A 25,411-nucleotide genomic window follows, 5' to 3' on the forward strand; every position below is an offset into this window, starting at 1 on the left:
CACGGCCCACACACGACCCACACACGGCCCACACACGACCCACACACGGCCCACACACGGCCCACACACGGCTCACACACGGCCCACACACGGCCCACACACGGCCCACACACGGCCCACACACGCATGCACACGCCATATTGGACCCTTCAGTGTACGTTTTTCTCCAGGGAAATGGTCACTGTACGACCTAATTTCTAGGCTGTTGTCCTGATCTTACAACGAGGGGTGGGGTTTAGATGGTCTCAGTCCAAGGCAGCAAAGGGATCCTGTTCCTTCCCTTTTCCTCTTTGTTTCTGTAAGGAACGCTGTGTCTTTTACCTGTTACTACCTCACCTGCTCAGTATCTCCACCTCATTCATTGTCTGCAGCTGTGAGGCCATTACCTGCCCCGAGACCTCCACCACTGCCATTTGGAACCAGTCATCAAAGGGTGCACGAGTGGATAGGGGAGGACCTTGCATCTGACTGTCCATCACTCCCTGGGAGAAACTGCCTGGCCAACTGCAGTAGCTCAATAGGCGGTGGACTTTGGGCATGAACGCACATCCCCCAGTCCATAGCACGGTACATTGTCGCTTTCCTCCTTCACGACCCACTCTTTCTCCTTCACGACCCACTCTTTGCTCCTTCATGACCCACTCTTTCTCCTTCACGACCCACTCTTTCTCCTTCACGACCCACTCTTTCTCCTTCACGACCCACTCTTTCTCCTTCACGACCCACTCTTTCTCCAGCCTGCGGTTGCTTTGCCCAACAGCAATCTCAGCTTCCGAATGTCTGTGGTCAATAAATGTCTTTTAAAATCCAATGTACTGCAGCGTGGTGCTCACCCAAAGCTCATCTTGGTCCTTTGTTTAGTTACACGGGAAAAAGATTCTTCATCTTGTACAAGAGGTGTTCAGTTGGTTGCCATTAGCGACAATAATTGACTCTAAGGTGCTAGTTGTCCATGGAGGAATCTCGGACACAACTGACCTGGATTTCCTGGCTTCAATAGAAAGACACATGGTAAGGGGGAAATGTTATTTCACATACTTCACTATTTAATGGGAGGTCAATGCTCTCTGCAACTATAATGGAAGGAAAGTCCAGGGGGTGCAGTTTCCATTCAAAGTACTCCCTTCTACTTTGTGATAATCCAGTGATAAGTGTGTATTTTGCTGCAGAATATCCCATCAGATTTACGTCCTCAGATCTGCCATTGTAAGTCCCTCGCCCTCTGCGGTTGCTGTAGTTGATTAATGCCAGGGGACGATGTGTGGACTGGCGCTTCTTCATTGACTCTAATGGACCAGCCTGGGAGCCAGCCCAGAGCTGGTGCACCCTGAACATCAGTCTGCTGGCCGAAGTGTGGCTTTCCAGGGATCCCCCCGAGACTTTCCTTTCATTTTTAGCAGTAAATTGATCACAGCATTCTATAATATTTTATAGACTCAGTTAACCACTTTGTAATTTCCAATATAATCATAACTATCCATTATATCCAGCAAAAATATTCTTGGCTTTTAGTTGCGGCTAATGTTTTATTCTGATGTAATCAAAGAGGATCTGTCCAAAATACTCATTGAATGTGGTGCCAAACTGAAGTTCCAAGACAGTAAATGATAGATTCATAGAATGATAGAATGATACAGCACAGGAGGAGGCCATTTGGCCCATCGTGCCTGTGCCAGCTCTTTGAATGAGCTCTCCAATTAGTCCCGCTCCTCCCCCGCTCTTCCCCCAGAGTCCTGCAAATTGTTCCTTTTCAACTATTTATCCAATTCCCTTTTGAAGTCACTGTTGAATTTCCTTCCCCCGCCCTTTCAGGCAGCGCATTCCAAATCACAACAACTCGCTGCGTAAAAGAATTCTCCTCATCTCCCCTCTGGCTCCTTTGCCAATTATCTTCAATCTGTGCCCTCTGGTGACTGACCCTTCTGCCAGTGGAAACAGTTTCTCCTTATTTACTCTATTAAAACGCTTCATAATTTTGAACGCCTCTATCAAATCTTCCTTTAACCTTCTCCGCTCCAAGGAGAACAGCCCCAGCTTCTCCAATCTCTCCACATCACTGAAGTCCCTCACCCCGGTACCATTCTAGTAAATCTCCTCTGCACCCTCTCCAAGGTCTCGCCATCCTTCCTAAAGTGCGGTGCCCAGAATTGAACACTCCAGCTGAGGCCTAACCAGTGATTTATAAATGTTTAACATAACTTCTTTGCTTTTATACTCTATTCCTCTATTAATAAAGCCAAGGATCCCATGTGCTTTTTTAACAGCCTTCTCAACTTATCCTGCCGCCTTCAAAGACTTGTGTACATTCACCCCCAGGTCTCTGTTCCTGTTTAAAATTGTACCCTTTAGTTTATATTGTCTCTCATTCTTCCTACTAAAATGTATCACTTCACATTTCTCTGCGTTAAGTTTCATCTGCCATGTGTCTGCCCATTTCACCAGTCTGTCTGTCCTCCTGAAGTCTGTTACTATCCTCCTCACTGTTTACTACATTTCCGAGTTTTGTGTCATCTGCAGACTTTGAAATTAAGCTCTGTATACCCAAGTCCTGGTCATTAATATACATCAAAAAGAGCAGTGGTCCTAATACCCACCCCTGGGGGACACCATTGTATATTTCCCTCCAGTCTGAAAAACAACTACTCTCAGTTTTCTGCCCATTAGCTAATTTTATACGCACACAGTCACCGCCCCTTTTATCCTATGGGCTTTAATTGTGCTAACAAGGTTATTATGTGGTATTTTATCAAACACCTTTTGAAAGTCCATATACACATCATCAACTGCACTGCCCTCGTCCCTTCTCCGTCACTGCGCTCCAGATGTTCCCTAATACTAAACCGCTCTTTTCAGAGTTGGTGCTCTTGTAGATCAAGTTTGTGCTTCTCTCATTCTTTGACAACTAATGTGAAGCTGATGTTGTGATTTACAGCACAGTCATTGAACAATACCATTATTAGCCTCAATTGCCATGAACAAGGGCTGGCACCTATTCGACACTGGCTAGGAATCAGGCCTTATCTGTTACATTTTCTATGATGACATTTTGTTAAACCGCCAATAGATTGCCACAGTGCTCATTCTTTTGCAGTTTAAGTCTGCACTCAGGCCTCAAATGGGAAGTTCAGGAAATTCCGATGAAAAACGCCAAGGGAAACTCAGCTTCAAGGCGCAACCTTCAAAGATGCTCGATAGTATTGGGAATGTCCAAGAACAGCTGCTGGAAACGTGCAGCACCTCGAGGATCAGTCATTGCCTCTTCAAAAAGCAGGGGCCTAGACCACCATCATCTTCCTCCGTGTCAAGTTACAGGAAGTCCAATGGTGATGAACATTGCTTGAGTGAAGAAGAAATGCCCGCAAGCGATTCAAAGTGCCGACAGGGTCAGTTGCAAGATGGTAATGAGCACGAGGGGACCCAGAACAACGAGTCCAACTCCACTACAGTGCTAGAAGTGTCTTGCCTGGACTGTGAAGTGGCATTTCCTAAAGTGTCAACAAAGGAAGACATGGAGTGGAAGCAGGTGAACAGGGGTAGACTGTGTAGAATTACATCGTATTCACAGCACAGAGCACAGCAACAGGCTGTTCGGCCCAACTGGTCCACGCCAGTATTTATGATCCACTCGAGCCTCCTCCCACCCCTCTTCATCTCACCTAATCACCATATCCTTCGATTCCCTTCTCCCTCATGAGTTTATCCAGCTTCCCCTTAAATGCATCTCTGCTATTCGCCTCAACCACTCCCTGTGGTAGCGAGTTCCACATTCTCACCACTCTCTGGGTAAAGAAGTTTCTCCTGAATTTCCTATTCTTGCCATGGAAGGAATTCAACGAAGATTCACCAGGCTGATACTTGGGATGGCAGGAATGACGTATGAGGAGAGAGTGGGTCGATTGGGCTTATACTCACTGGAGTTTAGAAGAATGAGAGGGGATCTCATTGAAACTTATAAAATTCCAACAGGACTAGACAGACTAGATGCAGGAAGGATGTTCCCGATGGCGGGGAGTCCAGAACCAGGGGTCACAGTCTAAGGATAAGGGGTAAGCCATTTAGGACAGAAATGAGGAGGAATTTCTGCATCCAGAGAGTGGTGAACCTGTGGAATTCTCTACCACAGAAGGCAGTAGAGGCCAATTCATTAAATATATTCAAGAAGGAGTTAGATATATTTCTTAAGGCTAAAGGGATCAAGGGGTATAGGGAGAAAGCAGGGACCGGGTACTGAAATTGGATGATCAGCCATGATCTCATTAAATGGTGGAGCAGGCTCGAGGGGCCGAATGGCCGACTCCTGCTCCTATCTTCTATGTTTCTATAGTAGATTTATTGGTGACTATCGTATATTTATGGCCCCTAGTTCTGGTCTTGCCCACAAGCGGCAACATCTTCTCTACGTCTACCTTATCGAACCCCTTCATAATGTTAAAGACCTCTATCAGGTCACCCCTCAGCCTTCTCTGTTCTAGGGGAAGGAGCCCCAGCCTGTTCAGTCTGGGCTTTGATCACACAGCACAGATCGTGCAAATCCCCCTCAATTTCCAATCTCTTATAATGGAGCCCAGAAATCTCCCAGAACATAGAAATGTTTCAGTGTCTTGGCTTATGAATGTAGAACGGCAGCAATCCCATGGACTACTGATGCCCTTAGAGCTATTCCTCAGTAGAAGAGCGGGGATGGAAAACAGGGGACCCAACTACATGGCATGATGAAGTCTATTTGTGAACGTGTTGTTGGATTTGGGTTCACTTGATATCATCAATAATTTATAATTTTGTCAGTCATGGGAGTTACTGATTATACAATGAAAGTGCAGAGAAACATTATCATTTGAATTTTAAAATATGTTTTTGTTCCTATGCAAATGTTTGGCATTTCAGCTTCAGTTTGTGTTCATAGGCGGAGCAGAGTAACTGGCTCAATTCTAGCAACATTCTTTGTTGATAGTCTTATATTGGATTTCCCAGATAATGATTTTAATTTGAATTAATAACAGTGTTGGGGTGGCTGGAGGAGATGGTGACGTACATGTGAAAGGTGACCCCATGCTACTGGATGATGCAATCAAGGGACAGCATGTAAATGATGGGGAGACAGAGTGGTGGGAGTGCACATGTGAGGCAACCCTGTGTTCTTTAAGAAAGACTTTAGTAATAAAGGAACGATTGGAAATGGGTGATGGTTGGAGATCCCGGTGGGGTTGAGAGTAGGTACAGACAATAACATAATAGATTCATAATATTAATACTAAACCAAAAAGGAGAGAGCATCAGAAAGAATTACAGAATGGGAGAGAAGCAAGTAGTTAGAGAAGGAGAGAGTTACAATTGTTTAAATGTTTATCTTTGATTAGATTGGGTTAGCCAATAACATAAATGCACTAAAATAATTTTAGCACCAAACTCACGCTTAAACTAACCCATTAGTGCCACTCAGTCTATCATTGTTAGAAAATCAATGGTCAGTGGTGAATACAATGGCCGGTGATAGAGATATTTGGAGATTTGTTAGTGTCTGTGAGCTTGGGATCCTCGGAATGGACATGTATTCACTTAGTTATCTTTTCACAGATTGTGGACATTCTTTGGAGTGACCCAAGAAATCTAACTGGCTGCATCCCAAACAGCTTCCGGGGGGGAGGCTGTTACTTCGGTCAGGACGTCACAGAAAGGATGCTCAAAAAGTACGACTTAAAGCTGCTGATAAGATCACATGAATGTAAACAGGAAGGCTATGAGCTGTGCCACAATGGAAAGGTGAGATACAGATGTTAGATCCTCTCCTCTGTCTTGCAAAGCAACCTTATTAACTAGTAGCTTGTGTAAACATGCTGATCTGTGACAGAAATTGAACTGCAGAGAGCTAAGTGAAATATTTTTCACATAGGTTATCACTATATTTTCTGCCTCTAATTACTATGAAGAGTGCAGCAATCGAGGGGCTTATGTCAAACTTGGTCCAGACCTGGTGCCTCGCTTTGTCCAGTATCGAGTTAGTAAATGTACCAGGAAGCTGACTCTTCAACAAAGGTGAGTGCATTACAGAAACAGACATGTGTTAGTCCCTCTCTGGCAGAGGTTGTCCACATACTGACGCATGTAACAGTGACTTGAAACTTCAAATAAAAACAGAAAATGCTGGAGATACTCAGCAGGTCAGGCAGCATCTGTGGAGAGAGAAACAGAGTTAACGTTTCAGGTCGATGACCTTTTTGTCACAACTCTGACATTGACCTCTGCCGTTACTTCCTCCCAGTGCCTCCTGAGCATATGTCTTGAGGGCCTCCTGCCCCCCTTTGCAGATACAGCACATCTTATTAAGGACGTGGTAACAGGGCACTTACAAAATAATAATAGGATTGGGCAGAGTCAACACGGATTTATGAAAGGGAAATCGTGTTTGACAAATCTATTAGAGTTTTTTGAAGTTGTAACTAGCAGAATAGATAAGGGGGAACCAGTGGATGTGGTGTATTTGGATTTTCAGAAGGCATTCGCTAAGGTGCCACACAAGAGGATATTAAACAAAATTAGGGCTCATGGAATTGGGGGTAATATACTCGCATGGATTGAGGATTGGTTAATGGACAGAAAACAGAGAGTAGAAATAAACGGGTCATTTTTGGGTTGGCAGGCTTGGTTTGGTAACTAGTGGGGTACCGCAAGGATCAGTGCTTGGGCCTCAGCTATTCACAATCTATATCAATGATTTGGATGAGGGGACCAAATGCAAAAGCTGGGTGGGAATGTAAGTTGTGAGGAGGATACAAAGAGGCTTCAAGGGGATATAGACAGGCTAAGTGAGTGGGCAAGAACATGGCAAATGGAATATAATGTGGAGAAATGTGGAGTTATCCACTTTGGTGGGAAAAATAGAAAAGCAGAGTATTTTTGAAATGGTGAGAGATTGGGAAATGTTGGTGTTCAGAGGGACCTGGGTGTCCTTGTACACGAAAGTTAACATGCAGGTACAGCAAGCAATTAAGAAGGCAAATGGTATGTTGGCCTTTATTATAAGAGGATTTGAGTATAAGAGTAAAGAAGTCTTACTGCAATTACATAGGGCCCTGGTGAGACCACACCTGGAGTATTGTGCACAGTTTTGGTCTCCTTACCTAAGGAAGGATATACTTGCCATAGAGGGAGTGCAACGAAGGTTCACCAGACTGATTCCTGGGATGGGGGGATTGTCCTATGAGGACAGATTGAGTAGATTAGGCCTATATTCTCTGGAATTTAGAAGAATGAGAGATGATCTCATTGAAACATACAAAATTCTTACAGGGCTCTACAGGGTAGATGCAGGGAGGATGTTTCCCCTGTCTGGGGAGTCTAGAACCAGGGGTCACAGTCTCAGAATAAGGGGTCGGCCATTTAGGACTGAGATGAGGAGAAATTTCTTCACTCAGAGGGTGGTGAATCTTTGGAATTCTCTACCCCAGAGGGCTGTGGAGGCTCAGTCGTTGAGTATATTCAAGGCTGAGATCGATAGATTTTTGGATATTAAGGGAATCGAGGGATATGGGGATAGTGCAGGAAAGAGATGAGGTAGAAGATCAGCCATGATCTTATTGAATGGCGGAGCAGGCTTGAGGGGCTGAATGGCCGACTCCTGCTCCTATTCTTATGGTCTTGTTATGTTCCTCTCTCCATGCCTTGCACCAAGATCTCCAGTGCATTGTCAGATAACCTTGGTGCTCACTCTCTTGCATGTTCAGCCATTCTTCAATCTTCTACAGCACAGATCACTTCACAAAGGACTCCCATCACTTCCTGCAGCCACAATGCACCTCCCCTTTAAGAGGTGCAGGCTACCTTTAAGTAGCCTGAGCCACCCGCGATATCGGGCCCCCTGCCTTTGCGTGCGGCCAATGATCAGCGTGGGGAGCGCTGGCTGCATGCAAAAATCATTTAAAAGAGCAGGCAGCACCAGTTTACCGTACTGCCTGCAACACAATGAGCGGGCGTGAGTTAATCGCGCACCATGATTCCCACACCCAATTTCGAGGGTTATCCAATTTAACCCCCGCTAATTCTGCTTCTCTCTCCAGAGATGCTACCTGACCTGCTGAGTGTTTCCAGCATTTTCAGCAGTATTTCTGCAGTATTTTGCTTGTGAATTGAAACTTCACGGTTTAGTATGCCAGCCTGGTTACATGTAGGTTAAAAAGATTGTCTACATGCACCTATAGTGCTACAGGGTGACAACACAGTACAGCAGGAGGTCAGTCTCTTCACATAACATCACAACTCTTCCATAACCCAGAATATGAAGCCAGTGCTGGCTTATCTGGGGCCTGCAGTCTTAAACACAGATTTACGGTAATTGGCAAAAGAATCAGAGGGGAGATGAGGGGAATATTTTTAGTGGAGTGAGTTGTTGTGATCTGGAACGCGCTGCCTGAAAGGGCGGTGGAAGCAGATTCAATAATAACTTTCAAAAGGGAATTGGATAAATACCTGAAAAGGAAAAATTTGCAGGGCTGTGGGGAAAGAGCAGGGGAGTGGGACTAATTGTGGGACAGCTCTTTCAAAGATGGGCTGAATGGCCTCCTGTGCTGTAAGATTCTATGGTCACCTTAAAACTGTATGGCTACAGAGGGGTAAGAATGGCTGGGGTGAGATCAGGACAACAAACGGCACACTGAGGATGCAGCTTCGGGGGTCCTGCTGCAACAGGTGCTGAGAGAAGAGCAAAGGGCCATTCCTGCCTCTCTGAAGAGTAGTGTGGAAGCAGCCTGGATGGCGGGAGAAGCAGTGTGCATGATGTCCTCCCGATGACCGGATCATGGGATCAGCTGAAAAAGTAATTTGTTGTTCTCAGGAAGGTGGCATGTTGCTTCATTTTACAATGTTGCCTTACAGTGAATCTTTAAATCGCTTCCCTATAAGCTTGGTGGTGCATCAGAGAGGGAGCATGCACAGTACTCTAGCACCTGCTCCAAATGTACAGGCATGCTTATATTTTATCTCTGCACCTTGCATTACTGGCACGACAGCAATTTGGTCTGTGGTCCATGAAATGTGGCCAGGAGCAAACATCAAGCCCGTACCACGGTTCGTGGGTGTCACTGCTTCTCGATGTTCCACCTGTTCCATGGCCGTGACCCATCGCATGCAGGGTGGTGTAAGGAGCATCAGGTTGGAATAGTCTTGGAGACCAAGGGCAGCCTATACGACACTCCTCTTCTGATCCTGCCCTTCCTCCTCCAGAACCAGCAGATAGAGAGGGATGGCCAGCTGGTTACCCGTAGGTCTTACTTAGTCAAGAGAATGGCAATTGAGCTCAAACTAATACCCATAGGTGAGAGATGGAGTGCATTGTTGAGAAGGTGTGAATAGCTGCAGTAGTGAAGCACATGGACACCATGATTTAAACAATTAAATCGCTGGGTGAGCATGCAGCTATGTAGAATCACAGAATCTTACAGCACAGAAGGAGGCCATTCGGCCCATCGTGCCTGTGCTGGCCCTTTGAGAGAGCTATGACAGGCTCGAGGGGCTGAATGGCCTACTCCTGTTCCTATGCTCCTGCTTAATAGAGCAGGCGGTGCTGAGCCGCCTCCTTGGACTGCTGCAGTCCGTGTGGTGAAGGTACTCCCACAATGGTGTTAGGTAGCGAATTCCAGGATTTTGACCCAGTGACGATGAAGGATCATCAGTGTATGTCCAAGTCAGGATGGTGTCTGACTTGGAGGTGATTTTGTTGCCATGACATTGCTGCTCTTGTTCTTCTCAGTAGTCGAGGTTAAAGGTCTGCGAGGGACTATTTCCGATAATCCAGGATTCTGTGACTCAAGTCCTTCTTGCAATAATCAGACATACCCGTCTCCCCTGTCTGTGTGAAATCCAGACTCCACTGTCCTATGTATCAGTGTCCTCACTCTCTTTTCCTGTAGTTTTGGCGCACCTTATCTCAGCAACTTCCTTGTCACAAACCCCAGTCCTTTAATGCTGCGTTACCGGTCACTCCCGGGCTCTCTAACTTCACTCATTTTTCAGTCACTGCAGCCCTGCTATTTGGAACACACCCCAAAACCATTCTGCCTTGATACTTCTCTCTATTTCTTCAAAAGCATCCTAAAATCTTACCCCTCTAACAGTGCTTAAAGCCCTGTCCTCTCTCGAATGTTTCCTGTCTCCGACCTGATATGCTCCTCTCCCAACTGATAGAGCATTCTTCGAAATGATTTCACAAGGAGTGTAAAATAAATACAGGTTGTTGTTGGTGTTGTGATGGCTCGGTTTCATTTGGGGTATTATCCATTAACAGGTGTGGGCAACTTCTCGGGTTAAATTAAGACTCAGCTTCCAGTCACTTTGGATGTTTTTGTCTTTTACAAACTTAAGATTTGTGGGCGCTCGCGGTGCAGTCTTCAAATTCACATCGATATTTAACTTTCGCAATTGCGTCCTTTATATCTTGATTCCGTTCTTTCTCATGTCAAGGGTGAGTGTGGTTGAATCATCTGCCCTGAAGTCTTTGCGTGAAAAGCTGTACGCGCATAAATCTGAAGTCATCGCCGCCTTCAAACAATATGACAAGGACGACACAGGTAAAAACATCAAAAGGAAAAGAGGCCATTTGGCCCATCGGTCTTGTCCCGCGAGTGTTTCTGTTTTAATCTGTATTGTTTTTATTGATTCTGAGAAGTGTACATTCATCTATACCTTTTGTGAAAGTGTACCTTTGCTCATGTTATGAAACAGTAAATCCCATATATATTTTAGGATGTCATTGTATAATTTGATTGGACGGTGCTGACGGCAGGTGTACATCGATACATCCCTTTGTAATATTCAGCTCACCCAGCCAAGCATCCAGTAAAGTCGTAAATTCCACTACTTTACCTAGTAGATTATTTCAAACATTTATCAACCTTTGATTAAGGATTTTTTCCTAACATCTGTTTCAAAATATACTTTTCACCGCCTCGACTGACTTTAAATTAATATTCTGGGCTCACCTTATCTGTGCCATTCCATACTTTATATACCATAATAAGCTTACCCGTAACCTTCTCCCCGCTAAAGAAAGAATTTGCTTTTGCAAAAGCGCCTTTAACTTCCGCAGGACGCCCTAAAGCACTTCTCAGCTAATTAATGACTTTCAAAGTGTAAACGCTGTTACGATAGCAAAATACTGCGGATGCTGGAAATCCGAAATAACAACAGAAAACGCTGGAAAAACTCAGCAGGCCAGGCAACATCCGTGGAGAGAGAGAAACAGAGTTAACGTTTCAGGTCGAAGACCCTTCGTCAGAACTGGAAAAAAAGCAGGAAATGAAACAGATTAAAAAGCAAGTTTGGGGGCTGGGAAATGGGAGAGGGGATGAAAGAACAAAAGGGAAGGTCTGGGAGAGGTGAAGAGACATTAAGAGATATTCAAGGCGAGACGAGATGGTAATAGGTCAGGTAAAGAGACAAAAGACGGCTCTAGATGAAGTGTGAAATGCGCTGGCAGAGTGAGAGACAGCTGCCATGTGGGAGAGAGAAAACAAAGGAAACGTCACAAACCAAAGATGTGGATAAAAAATATATAAAAATATGATAGGGGCCGAGGTTATGATCTGAAATTGTTGAACTCGATATCGAGTCCGGAAGGCTGTAAAGTGCCTAATCGGAAGATGAGGTGCTGTTCCTCGAGCTTACGCTGAGGAACTGTTGTTTGGTAAGGAGATCAGAGCCTGAATTCTATTCTAAACAACGGGCCCTTTGGAGGCAAATTCTGTGGCATAAACAGAGTAAATATATTCATAAAATTATAGAATCTGACAGCACAGAAGGAGGCCATTCGGCCCTTCGTTGCCTGTGCCGGCTCTTTGAAAGAGTTCTCCAATTAGTCCCACTCCCCTGCTCTTTCCCCAGAGCCCTGAAAATGTTTTTCCTTCAAGTATTTATCCAATTCCCTTTTGAAAGTTACTATTGAATGTGCTTCCACCGCCCTTTCAGGCAGTGAATTCCAGATCACAACTCGCTGCGTAAAAAATCACTTCCTCATCACCCCAGTGGATTTTTGTGGCAATTACCTTAAACTTGTGTCCTCTGGTCAGCAACCCTCCTGCCCGTGGAAACAGTTTCTACCCAAAACTTTGAACACCTCTATTAAATCTCCCTCTTAAGCTTCTCTGCTCTAAGGAGAACAACCTCAGCTTCTCCAGTCTCTCCACATAACTGAAGTCCCTCATCCCTGGAACCATTCTAGTAAATCTCCTCCGCACCCTCTCCAAGGCCTTGACATCCTTCCTAAAGTGCGAGGCCCAGAATTCTTAAAGGCTACAACCTCAAACGAATTGCACCCACATTCTCCTACCAACAAAACCAGCAGTTTTCTGTAAGCTAGTCTGCCACCTTTAAGTGAAGTCAAGGGATGTCATTAACCCCTCCACTTAATTCCCTCCACTCAATTCACCCTAAACCCACCCCGAATGTTAAGTCTGTGTGTTATATTGAGAATTACTACACAGACCACAAGAGTAAAATTTAACAGGTCTTTACTGGTTGAAGGTCAGGGCGGAACTGCCCAATAAATCATTACACAGCACTTATATACCGGTGTGGTCACCTCCGGTATTACCATATACAGCAGCCAAGATAAAGTAGTGCAACCCTTAAAATAGTTCTCTTAAAGGTGGAACGGTTACAAAATAGTTCTCTTAAAGGTGGAACGGTTACATACACTACAATCCTCCCTTTTTAGCTTAACCGTATATATTCCCCATTAAACATAACATCATAACATATATACACAACTTCATGTAAAAACAGTTCACAGATTCAGTCTCTGAGGCGGCGCCTCCTGCGCCTCCTGACTCGGTCCGGATAACGCCTCGGTGGTGTAGTAGTTTTCGGTGGTGTAGTAGGTTTTCGTTGCTGGGGTGACTCATTTAATAGTCCTTCACTGGACTTAACAGCTTGAATTTTCGTAACTTCAGAACCAGCATTGTTGACTTCTAAAGGCTCGAGTACCTTGGGAAGTTTTTCTGCGTCCAGACTGATTTGGCTCAGTTCGGAGGGACCACGTGCGTGACCTGGTAGGGGTGATAATGGTTCAGATGAGTCATCATCTTCATCATCCTGGGACAACTCACATGAATATACTAGATTGCTGTCCTCCTCAGTATCTACGTCCTCCAAATGTTTTATTATTTCTATTTTTGGAGCTTCAACTGTGAGTGTGGCTGTGGTCTGTGCATTACTTGATTTGCAGCTATATTCACCAGAGTCTTTGGGTATGAGATTTGTAATGGTAAGTTCTATCACATTCTTATTTTGTTTAAATTTGTATCGGTCAGAAGATTCGATTAAGCTCTGGTCTTTGTACCATCTGACCATCTTGGGAGTAGGTGTAAACTCACAGCTCAAAGTAGCAGAATGCTTCTCTTCCACTGTCATGTTCTGTAGTTCTTTGACTACCTTTGACGGAGGCTCTTTAATAGTCAGCCTCGCCTTAGATTTTGATTTCCCTGCAATAAACTGCAGCAAGCCGGTCATCTTACAAGTTGTTTGTTTCAGAGTGAGACGATGAATAGTGCCACGATGCTCAATGTTCACATCTTCAGAAGCATGAAGAATTTCACCATTTAGTATCCATTTTGGAGGCTTCACGTCCGCAACTGAAAGCTCACACTCAAGAATGGCGTCACTTGGCTCTGTCACTTCCACATCACATATGGGTTTAATGATGGCAATTGATTGCTCTTCTACATATAACTTTGCTGTGCTTTGGTCATCTATGGCATCGCACATGTAGTTGCCTTCATCTTCAAAAGCGACATTATTAATAACGAGCTTCCTGTACACATCTTCACTCACAATCTCATATTTATTACTGGGATGAATCTCTTTGTCTTTGTAATACCACTTGACGGCAGCATTTGGCCTGGAAACCTTGCATTCGAAAATGACACGATGTTTCTCCATGCCAATCTTCTCTCTTAAGGGTTTCATAATTTTAACTGGCAATTCTTTAATTCGAAGCAAAGCTCTGGAAGTAGCGCTGTCAGCAACAAACTTGATCTCTGCAGCATCTTCAGTTTTTGCCTCTGCCACCAATTTCCTGAGTGGCTTATTACTGCTGATACTGCTCACAAAAGGGTGCTCTTTCTTCTTAGCTTTCAACTGATCGATGAATTTGACATATTCCCTTTCTTGCTCAGCTTTGATTCGTTTGGCCTCCTCGCGCAGACGGTTTGTGTGTTCCTGTTCCATTTTCTCAATCAGCTGCTTCTGCTGTCTTTCCAGATTCTTCCACTCTGTGTCAAAGAACTTTTTCTTTGCATTCATCTCTTGCTCAAAACGGCGAATCATTTGTTCTAATTGCTGTTGTAGTTTGAAATTGAGTTGAGTTCGAGCCCGGTGTTCCTCAGAAATGTGCATGTCTGTAGACTGGACAGACTCAGAATTCTCTGTCAAACTATGTTGTTGTTGTTCAGTGGAATTCTGTTCTGATACTTTGTTCTCTCCTGAAGCATTTATACACTCCTTCGTTTTTCCATCATTAGTCTGCAAGTCCATTTTAGACTTGTCTTTTGCACATGGGCTGGTCTTACCATCATCAGTTCCAGGGTCTGAGCTGATTGTCTTCACCGAGTTCTCACTCTCTGCTTTGTCACTGTCACTGCTGCATATGCCCTCATCCAATATTCTGGACAATCGTGCAGGTTTGACATCTTTTCTTTTTCCGGAATCTCCCGTTATTGCTTTTAGGGGGTGCCAGTCCATATTTATTTTCCTGATCCACTCCCGTCCCAGAAGTGGTGGACCTCCCTCAGGTAGTACATATATGTCCATTCCTTGGTGTTCTTTACCCTGGCGTACCACCTTGACTTTTATCTTTCCGATGGGGTATACTCTTTGCCCCGTGTATGTCTGCAATACTATCTTCGTATCCCGTAGGGGAATATGTTTGAATAACCTTTTGTAATCTTGCTTATTCATGACCGTCAACGCCGATCCGGTGTCCAATTCCATCTTCACGTGGACTCCTGCTATCTGCAGTGTGGCCCAGATAGTTTGTCGGTCAGCTTCCTTACTCACATTGTGAATTCTCAGACTACCCAGTTCCTTGCTGTTGGAGTCTGAATCCGAATTCTGTTCATCCGAACTCTTCTCAGCCACCTTATGTACCTTTCTGCACTTTTCCTGTGGTGACTTTTTGTTGCTGGTCTTCTTTCCTGACCGGCATACTTTAGCTATGTGACCAAGCTTGCCACATTTTCTACATTCCTGGTTTTTAAACCAGCATTGGTTCTGATCGTGTGTTGTCTTCCCACAACGATAACATTTCGTTGTACCCAAAGCCATTTGATCTACGCTGAGTACCGCTGCCTTCAGCTGCATTTCCGCAGTGCCTCTGACTGCGGCTTCGTGCGATGCTGCAATAGAGACAGCCTTATCAAGTGTAAGATCATTCTCTTCAAGTAACCGCTTTTGTGTTCCTTCTTTCGACAATCCGCACACGAATTTGTCTCTCAGTGCCTCTGTCAGTCCTTCCCCAAACTGACAGTATTTCGCTAGCTTACGCAGTTCAATTAAGTACTCCGCGTTGCTTTCCTCTTTCAGTTGCGTTCTCGCATAAAATTTAAATCGTTCCGCTAACATCAGCGGTGTGGGGTTCAAATGATCCTTCAGGACAGCAACAATATTAGCGAAAGTCTGATCCGCCGGTTTAGCTGGTGATAGAAGATGCTTCAATAGCCCGTATGTCTTCGCACCCATTGAGTTTAGTAAGGTTAGTGCTTTATCTTCATTTGATATTTTATTTGCCTTACAATATATCTCTATGCGTTCTACATACGTGGCCCAATCTTCAACATCGGGATCGAAATCGTTGATGTTACCACGCTTAGGCATCCTCGCGATCTTCTTGAGAAACAAAAGAATTATTATTATTATTTTTTTTCTTTTACAAAATGGCGGTTTCCCGCGCTCGTCTTCTTCCCCCGCGTACGAAAATGGCGGCTTCCCGCGCTCGTCTTCTTCCCCCGCCTACGAAAATGGCGGCTTCCCGCGTTTGCCTTCCTCCCCCGCTGGCTGTAATGGCGATTGCCGTATTGCTGCGTTCGCCCTCCCCAGCGGTTTTCAAATCTTGCCTCCCAGCCCCTCTTGCAGTCCGGTCCTCTCCCCCCGGCTGCGGCTGAGTTCTCTGCGTTTTTTTTAATTTTCTCCCGCGCTTACGCTGTCCCGGTCGCTGCGCCTCGTGGCCTCGGTAGCTGCCCGGCCTTTTTCACCGGTCGCGGTCGAGCTCTCTCTCGACGCTGTTGCGTCTCCCAGCCCGCTTGTAGCCCGGTCTCTCACATCGGCTGCGTTTGCCCCCGCTTGTAGCCCAGTCTCTCACACCGGCTGCGTTTGCATTCACCGCGGCTTCCGTGCCTTACGCTGCCCCAGTCTCAGCGCCTCTGGCCCCGACTTCTGTCCGGCTCTTTTCCCCGGCCGTGGTCGAGTTCTCTGCCCTTATATTCTCCGTTTTTCCCTCCCCTACTTCACAGTCAACGTTGCCGACTGGCTTCTCGTCGCTGATCGGCTTACCCACCACCGTGATAGAAGGGATGATCACTGCCTATTGCTGATGGAAGGCTTCGTGTCAGAATTCTTCCTTCGCTCTGCAGACTCGAGTCTTCTCTCAGCAGAATGATGAGGGCGGATGCCTCTTCTCGACGCCCGTTAAACTGCCTTGGATGTATCTCTGCCGCAGGGTAAGATCGTACTCGTCGCCACTGTTAAGTCTGTGTGTTATATTGAGAATTACTACACAGACCACAAGAGTAAAATTTAACAGGTCTTTACTGGTTGAAGATCAGGGCGGAACTGCCCAATAAATCATTACACAGCACTTATATACCGGTGTGGTCACCTCCGGTATTACCGTATACAGCAGCCAAGATAAAGTAGTGCAACCCTTAAAATAGTTCTCTTAAAGGTGGAACGGTTACATACACTACACCGAATGCTTACCACCACTATATCAGTGACACTAAGAGCTGCTATAAGGTGTCCCTGAGGCAGATACCTCACCGAGGAGGCCATTGTTGTGCTGGTACTCAAGGCTGGTATGCCTTTGCCCATATAACGATCTTTATAGTACTTTTGCTGCTACCATTGCTCAGATCTGCATGTATTTCTCAAAGGGAATCCTTTTATTCTGATATGATGAAGCGCCTATGAAACAACAGTGACTGCACTTCAAAGATAATTCATTGGTTGTGACCAACTTTGCGGTGACCTGAGGATGAGGATTAGAAATGCAGGTTCTTTGGGGGAGAAATTCAGTATCGCCACGTTTGGGGCGTAATACTCGAGCGGGTGCGAAATTTAGTGCCCGGCGCAAATTATCGCCACCTACTGCTAAATTGACCTGCTTCGCCCCAGGAGGTGCTTGGAGCGCTAAAACAGGCGCTGCACGACTGTCTTAAGGCACTAAGCCGGAGAAGCGAGGCGCTACCACCGAGGGCGGGCGCAGCGCAGGTGTGGCCAGTTAGCGATTGCACGCAGACACGCTGGCGCCGGTCAGCTCTTAAAGGGGAGGTTCGATCTTGGATTGCAGCCACACCCTGCGCATCGGAGCCCTGATTCTTGGCCTGGACAGACCTGCTGCCACATTCATACGCCTAGGACCATGGAGAGGGCCAGGGAGCGAGCGCAGCGGTTCAGCGAGGGGGCCTTGCAGGTTCTGGTTGGCGCGGTGGAGCGCAGGCGATCTATCCTGTTCCCGGACAGTGGCAGGAGGCCGCTGCCCAACAACTATCGCAAAGCTTGGAGGGAGGTGGCTCACAGAGTGACCTCCAACAGCATGGTGCCTAGGACCCCTGTGCAATGCAGGAAGAAGTTCAATGACCTCACTCAGGTCGTCAGGGTGAGTACCCTTTTCAGTATCCTCTTCATCCCTGCATGTCCACCTCACTTTATGGCCAAAGGGTCCTGAAAGCCCCAATGCCCAGCCCTCATCCAACACCTATGGGCCTTTCATGAAAATCACATGCACATTCAGCACTTTACACACTGTAAGGGCTATTCCGCCATGGGAGGCAGTGCAGCCAAGTTCAGGGCTTCACACTGTAAGGGCTATTCCACCATGGGAGGCAGTGCAGCCAAGATCAGGGCTTCACACTGTACTCAGAGCCCATCCTTTCTCTTGCAGGGCAAGCTGGCCCATAACAGGAGGCAGCAGCAATGGACCGGGGGAGGCCGGCCTCACCTTCAAGCCCTCACCGATCTGGAGCAGCGAGTCCAGCGGATTATGGCAGGCCGGATGATTGGCCCCGTCGCCACTGGAGATGCCGACCCTGTTCTGGACAGCAATGGTAAGGTGATCACCTTTTTGACCTCTCTCCTTCCACTTGTGCCTCACACCAGCATCCTTTGCCACTATCGAACCAATACAGTGCATTGCAGCACTCATGCCTCCCTCGCTGCTGCCCTGTCCTCACGCTAAAGCCACTCTTGTACCTCCCTGCTTTCAGATGCTGATTTGCCAGGTGAAGAGGCGGGCCCTCAAGCTGCCACTGTGAGTGGCTCTGAAGGCGACGACGAGGAGGAAGCCGGACCATCAGTGCCACCCTCAGCCGAGGCAGCCCATGGCCATAATGGGGACACGTCTTCCCTGGAGGGGAGCAGGGGGGAATGGTCTGAGGAGGGTGAGGCTCCACCAGCGGGCTGCAGAAACGGGGGGTGGGGGGGGGTAGGGAAGCTCGGCGGCCTTCTCCCCAGAGGGAGAGTCTGGCCTCGAGTCCTGCTACAGTGAGCGCAGAAGAGGTGCAGCTCCTCGCTGAAATGAGCACCCAGGCGGAGCACAGACACACTGAGCTCATGGCTGCAGTGGCAAGGATGCCCGAATCCATTGAGTCATTGGCAAGGAGTGTCCAGGACTTCAGCGCAGCACTGGCAAGGAGTGTCCAGGACTTCGGCACAGCACAGGCAAGGAGTGTCCAGGACGTCGGCGCAGCACAGGCAAGGAGTCTGCAGGACTTTGGCGCAGCACAGGCGGCTTCCACGCAGGTGCTTAGTGGTGTAATGCAGTCAGTGGCTGGTCTAATGCAGACGCAGATTGAGGCCACACGAGCACTGACTGCTGCCACCCTCGCTGGATCGGGCACGAATCGCCGGGGCACTCGCCGCACCGCAGCAGGCCAGCAGTCTGTGCTTCAGCAGATTGCTCCGCATGCTGCAGTGCTGCCCCATGGGAGTGCCAGTGTGTTGTCCGACCAGGGAGTTGCTGTCCTCTGTCAGGATGGCAGCATTCCTGCTGCCAACACTGTCACTTCTCCACTGCAGCTGCCACCACCTGTAGGACAGACTGCTGCCACCCATGCAGAGTTGGAGCAGTCAGCAGCCGGGCCCTCCAGGCCCAGAGCTGGTCCAGGCCGTCCCTCAATGGCATCTGCCGACTCAGTTTCTGACACTCAGCAGCCATCCCCCAGCCTTGCTGCAGCCACTGGGGTCCCATTGCGGAGGAGCTGCAGGGTGGGAAGGGGCGAATCTCGCAAGCGAAGCAGATCACCCTCGAAGGGCAAAAAGTAGGAGGTGTGGCAAAATGCTGTTAAATGTTTTATTGAAGGCCAAGGATCGTGGTCATTTTTTGTTTACTCTTTTGTTCATTGTCTCCAGGGTGAGAGCCAGTTATGTGTCTGACTGCTTTTTTGGGGGTTTCTCTCTATTACTTTGTCATGCGGGAAGGGCACACAGTTTGTTAAATAAAGAAGTGTCTTTATTCAGAATGTGCATGTTTGCTCTTTCAATTATTTGTTGCCTTGACCGGCTTAGGGGCTGCGGAATGGTTCCATTCATGTTCTTTCAATGGCAGAAGCCATTCCCTCAGAGGGGGCCTAGAACCGACTGGCAATAAGCCGCTGACGGACGGCCCTTGCACTTTGTGCCTCCCTCCCATCTTGGTGCTCGTCCTCCTCCTCCTCCTCCTCCTCTGCTGGTGCTCCAATGTCTGGTGGCAGTGGCTGAGTCCTGAGGATTGCCAGGTTATGCAGCATGCAGCACACAACAACAAAATGGGAGACTCGCTCAGGTGAGTACTGAAGGGCTTCCCCGGAATGGTCCAGACAGCGGAACCGTTGCTTGAGCACGCCGATTGTGTGCTCAATGATGTTCCTGGTCGCTTGATGGCTCTCATTGTATCGTTCTTCAGCAGGGGTGCTGGGCGCACGGAGCGGGGTCATCAGCCAGGTGCACAGAGGATAGCCCTTGTCCCCGAGAAGCCAGCCTCCTGGGTGAGCCGGGGCCTCGAAAAGGTCTGCCACAGAAGTCTGGCGCAGGATGAAGGCGTCGTGGCTGCTGCCTGGAAAGCGGGCATTGACAGCGAGTATCAGCTGTCTGTGGTCACACACCAACTGGATGTTCAACGAATGGAACCCCTTCCGGTTGCGGTAATCCTCGGCATTCTCTTGCGGCGCCCGCAAAGCCACATGCGTGCAGTCAATGGCGCCCTGGACCATGGGGAAGGCCGCTATTCTTGCAAATCCCAGTGCGCGCTCTTGCTGCTTGTCCGGAGTCATGGGGAAGGAAATGTACTGATGTCTCCTTTTAAAGAGGGCATTCGTGACTTGACGGATGCAGCAATGCACCGCAAACTGGGAGATATTGGCAATGTCCCCAGTAGCGGATTGGAAGGAACCGGTGGCATAGAAGTTGAGAGCCACTGTCACCTTCACTGCCACTGACAGAGACGTCCTGCTCCTCAGTTGAGGCTGCAGATCTGGCTGAAGCAGGTGGCAGAGCTCAGTGACCACCTCCCTGCTGAATCGCAGCCTCCGAAAACACTGCTCCTCAGACATGTTGAGGTATGAGAACTGTTGGCGGAAAACCCTGGGACGGTAAGGTCTCGTGTGCCGACGCCTGTTGGCCCTCCTCCGTCTGGCCATGATTGGCAGTCTCTCTCGGCGTCTCTGAGCCCTCTCAATGTAATGGAGAAGCCCAACGTTCCCACCCATTGCAGCCCCCATAGTATGTGGCCACTCAAGGTTATGCCAGTGAAAAAGCAAACCAACTACAAAGCTCTGGGCTGAAGCCAGAAGTACCTGTGCGAGCGCTGACTCGATGCAGAAAGCTCTCTCCCTTTGTCTATCTGCAAATCTCTCTCTCACAGAAGGAGTGGTCCAAAAATGGCTACCACAAAGAAGCCAGGAAGAGCCCCCTTTAAATAGTGCCCCCCCAGCCCCACAGCGACTGGGAACCGTTCCACTCAACCAGTCGCTGGGAGTGCCAGGCGGAAAGGAGGGGGGCGCCACTGAATTTCTGGTTTCGGGGCGCCCCAAGGGCGTTGCACCATGAAATGACGACAGGATCTGCGCGCACAGCTGAGCGGGCGTTGCGGTTTTGCGCCGCCGCTAAATGTCCGCTCAATTTCGCGAGAGGCACAGGTCTCACCGCACCCGGGCGCTAGCCGCCTCGCGCCCCACTTATCGCCCTCTTAAGGCACTAACGGGTGGCGTAAACAACTGAATTTCTCCCCCTTTGTGTCTCTGTGTGAGCCCGTGGTGATTGGTGGGTCTGATTATATTTGGAACTTTGGGGACTTGTCTTCGCCTGAGGGAGGATTTTATTCAGTGGATTGAGGGAAATCCTGCAGCTGACAACAGTCTCTCTGAGGGACAGGCTGGTAAGCAACATATCAACCCAGCTTGTCTCCTTTAGTAAAAGAATTACTGGAAAACTGAAATTAAACACTTACTTGAGGATTGAAGTGTAAGTCTGACAGGCAAGATGATGCTCATCATTGGAATGTATGGATGGTGCAACACATCACATGACGCAGTTATCTTATATATTCCTGCTTTCAGGTCTGCCTGTACACAACAGCATAGCATAAGGTGACCTGTTCCCAGATATCTGACAGTTCCACTCTGTAAATTTCATTCGGTAGTGTGAAAGAGCAAAGCATAATGTCCCTTCCATTGCCGCGGGCTGCCTTTGCACGGTGCTTCCCCTGTGGTGCAGCGGACATTGGAAACAGTGGGGGGGAAAATTCGATTGGTTTGCGCCTCCCGTTACCGCCTTAAGATGGCGCTAATGTGGCACAAAGCAACTAGCGCCCGGGCGCAGCAATGTTTGCGCCGCTCACGAAATTGACCAGACATTTTGCGGCAACGCTAAACACTACCGCCACGATCTCCTGCGCCGGCAGATCGTGACATCAGTCGAGCGTGCAACGCCCCAGTAGCGCCCCGGACCGGATATTGAGTGGCGCCCCCTGTCTTACTGCCTGCCGCTAGCAACGACAGGTTAAGGGGAGCGTTTTGCAGTCGGGAAGGGACTGGGGGAGCGTTATTTAAGGGCGACCGCTTCCTGCCTTTTTTGTCGGCGACATTTTTTCACCACGCATTCTGAGTGAGAGAGACTTCTGGAGAGATTCAACGCTGTGTTGAGGAGTTTTGGTTACTGAGCAGCACTTTGCAGGTTGATTTTGATTTGATCTTCCTTGTATCAATTTAGAAGAGACTGTGGGGGCTGCACTCTGAGCTCTTTCCCTGGGCCTCTCCATTGTTCTTTCCAGCAGATTTGACGTACAGGTCTCTCCAGGCCGAGATTCAAGGCTGCAATGAGCAGGATGTGGATGGAGAGCAAGATCAACCCTCCCCTTTAAGAACTGGCCGGCGCCAGTGTGTCTGTGTTCCATTGCTGACTGACATCACATGAGCTTCGCCAGCGCTCTGAGTTAGTGCCTCGCTCCTCGGCCTTTGTGCCTTAAGACAGGTGTGCAGCGCCTGATTTAGGACTCCAATCATCTCCAGGGGCGATAAAAGCCAAGTTTGCAGTCGGAGGCGATAAGTAGCGCCAGGCGCTAAACCTTGTGCCCGGACGATAATTGTAGGGGTGAAAGAGGAGTCAGGTGAGGGGTTGGAGAGTAGGGGTGAAAGAGGAGTTGGGGTGAGGGGGTTTGGAGAGTGGGGGTGAAAGAGGAGTCAGGTGAGCGGTTGGAGAGTAGGGGTGAAAGAGGAGTTGGGGTGAGGGGGGTTGGAGAGTAGGGGTGAAAGAGGAGTTGGGGTGGGGGGGTTGGAGAGTAGGGGTGAAAGAGGAGTTGGGGTGAGGGGGGTTGGAGAGTAGGGGTGAAAGAGGAGTTGGGGTGAGGGGGGTTGGAGAGTAGGGGTGAAAGAGGAGTTGGGGTGGGGCGGTTGGAGAGTAGGGGTGAAAGAGGAGTTGGAGTGAGGGGGGTTGGAGAGTAGGGGTGAAAGAGTAGTTGGGGTGAGGGGGGTTGGAAAGTAGGGGTGAAAGAGGAGTTGGGGTGGGGCGGTTGGAGAGTAGGGGTGAAAGAGGAGTTGGAGTGAGGGGGGTTGGAGAGTAGGGGTGAAAGAGGAGTTGGAGTGAGGGGGGTTGGAGAGTAGGGGTGAAAGAGGAGTTGGGGTGGGGGGGTTTGGAGAGTAGGGGTGAAAGAGGAGTTGGGATGGGGGGGTTTGGAGAGTAGGGGTGAAAGGAGTTGGGGTGAGGTGGGTTGGAGAGTAGGGGTGAAAGAGGAGTTGGAGTGAGGGGGTTTGGAGAGTAGGGATGAAAGAGGAGTTGGGGTGAGGGGGGTTGGAGAGTAGGGGTGAAAGGAGTTGGGGTGAGGGGGGTTGGAGAGTAGGGATGAAAGAGGAGTTGGGGTGGGGGGGGTTGGAGAGTAGGGGTGAAAGAGGAGTTGGGGTGAGGGGGGTTGGAGAGTAGGGGTGAAAGAGGAGTTGGGGTGAGGGGGTTGGAGAGTAGGGGTGAAAGAGGAGTTGGGGTGAGGGGGGTTGGAGAGTAGGGGTGAAAGAGGAGTTGGGGTGAGGGGGGTTGGAGAGTAGGGGTGAAAGAGGAGTTGGGGTGAGGGGGGTTGGAGAGTAGGGGTGAAAGAGGAGTTGGGGTGGGGGGGTTGGAGTGTTGGGGTGAAAGAGGAGTTGGGGTGGGGGGGGTTGGAGAGTAGGGGTGAAAGAGGAGTTGGGGTGGGGGGGTTGGAGTGTTGGGGTGAAAGAGGAGTTGGGGTGGGGGGGGTTGGAGAGTAGGGGTGAAAGAGGAGTTGGGGTGGGGGGGTTGGAGAGTAGGGGTGAAAGAGGAGTTGGTGTGGAGGGGGTGGAGAGTAGGGGTGAAAGAGGAGTTGGGGTGAGGGGGGTTGGAGAGTAGGGGTGAAGAGGAGTTGGGGTGAGGGGGTTGGTGAGTAGGGGTGAAGAGGAGTTGGGGTGAGGGGGGTTGGAGAGTAGGGGTGAAAGAGGAGTTGGGGTGGGGGGGGTTGGAGAGTAGGGGTGAAGAGGAGTTGGGGTGGGGGGGTTGGGAGTTGGGGTGAGTGGTGTTGGGGGTGGGGGGTTGGAGAGTGGGGTGAAGAGGTGTTGGGGTGAGGGGGGTGGGTGGGTGAGGGAGTTGGGGTGTGGGGGGTTGGGGGGGTGGTGTGTGGGGGTTTGTGGTGGGGGGGTGGGGGGGTGGTGTGTGGGGGTTTGTGAGTTGGGGGTGAGGGGGGTTGGAGAGTAGGGGTGTTGTGGTGGTGGGGGGGTGGGGGGGGGTGTGGTGGGGGTTGTGGTGGGGGGGGGTGGGGGGGGTGTGGTGGGGGTTTGTGGTGGGGGGGTGGGGGTGGTGTGGTGGGGGGTTTGTGGTGGGGGGGGGTGGGGGGTGGGTGTGGTGGGGGTTTGTGGAGTGGGGGGTGGGGGGGGGGTGTGGTGGGGGGTTTGTGGTGGGGGGTGTGGGGGGGTGTGGTGGGGGTTGGTGGTGGGGGGGGGGGGGGGGGGTGTGGTGGGGTTTGTGGTGGGGGGGTTGGGGGGTGTGGGTGGGGGTTGGGGTGTGGGGGGGTGGGGGGGTGTGTGGGGTGTTGAGGGTTGGGGTGGGGGGGTTGGGGTGGGGTGAGGGGTTGGGGTGGGGGGTTGGGAGTGGGGTGAAGAGGGTTGGGGTGAGGGGGGTTGGGGTGGGGGTGAGTGGGGTTGGGGTGGGGGGGTTGGAGTGTGGGGTGAAGTGGAGTTGGGGTGAGGGGGGTGGTGAGTGGGGTGAGGGGTGGGGGTGGGGGGTTGGTGGTGGGGTGAGGGGTGGGGTGTGGGGGGTGGTGTGGGGTGAAGAGGGTGTGGGGTGGGGGGGGGTTGGTGGGGGGTGAAGGTGGTTGGGGTGGGGGGTGGGTGTGGGGGGTGGGGTGTGGTGGGGTTTGGTGAGGGGGGGTGGGGGTTGGGGTGTGTGGGGGTTTGTGGTGGGGGGGTGGGGGGGGTGTGGTGGGGGGTTGGTGGGGGGGTGGGGGGGGGTGTGGGGTTGTGGGTGGGGGGGTTGGGGTTGGGGTGGTGGGGGTTTGGGTGTGGGGGGGGTGTGGGGGGGGTGTGGTGGGGGTTGTGGTGGGGGGGGTGGGGGGGGGGGTGTGTGGGGTTTGGTGGTGGGGGGTGGGGGGGGGGTGTGGTGGGGGGTTGTGGTGGGGTTGGGGTGTGGGGGGGTGTGTGGGTTGGGGTGAGTGGGTTGGTGTGAGGGGTTGGGGTGGGGTGGG

The 25,411-nt window shown here is 49.6% G+C and overlaps 1 protein-coding gene across 2 annotated transcripts in view; it reads left to right on the forward strand.

Moving 5' to 3' along the window:
- ppef1 (protein phosphatase, EF-hand calcium binding domain 1) overlaps positions 1-25,411 on the forward strand; it is a 135,205-nt gene that overhangs the window by 74,792 nt on the left and 35,002 nt on the right. For both annotated transcript variants that reach the window (XM_086006174.1, XM_086006173.1), the window contains exons 11-15: positions 862-1,011; positions 3,092-3,523; positions 5,575-5,760; positions 5,891-6,033; positions 10,453-10,559. In XM_086006174.1, coding sequence (XP_085862300.1) covers positions 862-1,011; positions 3,092-3,523; positions 5,575-5,760; positions 5,891-6,033; positions 10,453-10,559 — 1,018 coding nt within the window. The remainder of the gene's footprint in view (positions 1-861; positions 1,012-3,091; positions 3,524-5,574; positions 5,761-5,890; positions 6,034-10,452; positions 10,560-25,411) is intronic.

Source organism: Somniosus microcephalus, chromosome 14, assembly GCF_052327205.1.
Source record: "Somniosus microcephalus isolate GS21.2 chromosome 14, FLI_Smic_1.0, whole genome shotgun sequence".
NCBI lineage: Eukaryota > Metazoa > Chordata > Chondrichthyes > Squaliformes > Somniosidae > Somniosus > Somniosus microcephalus.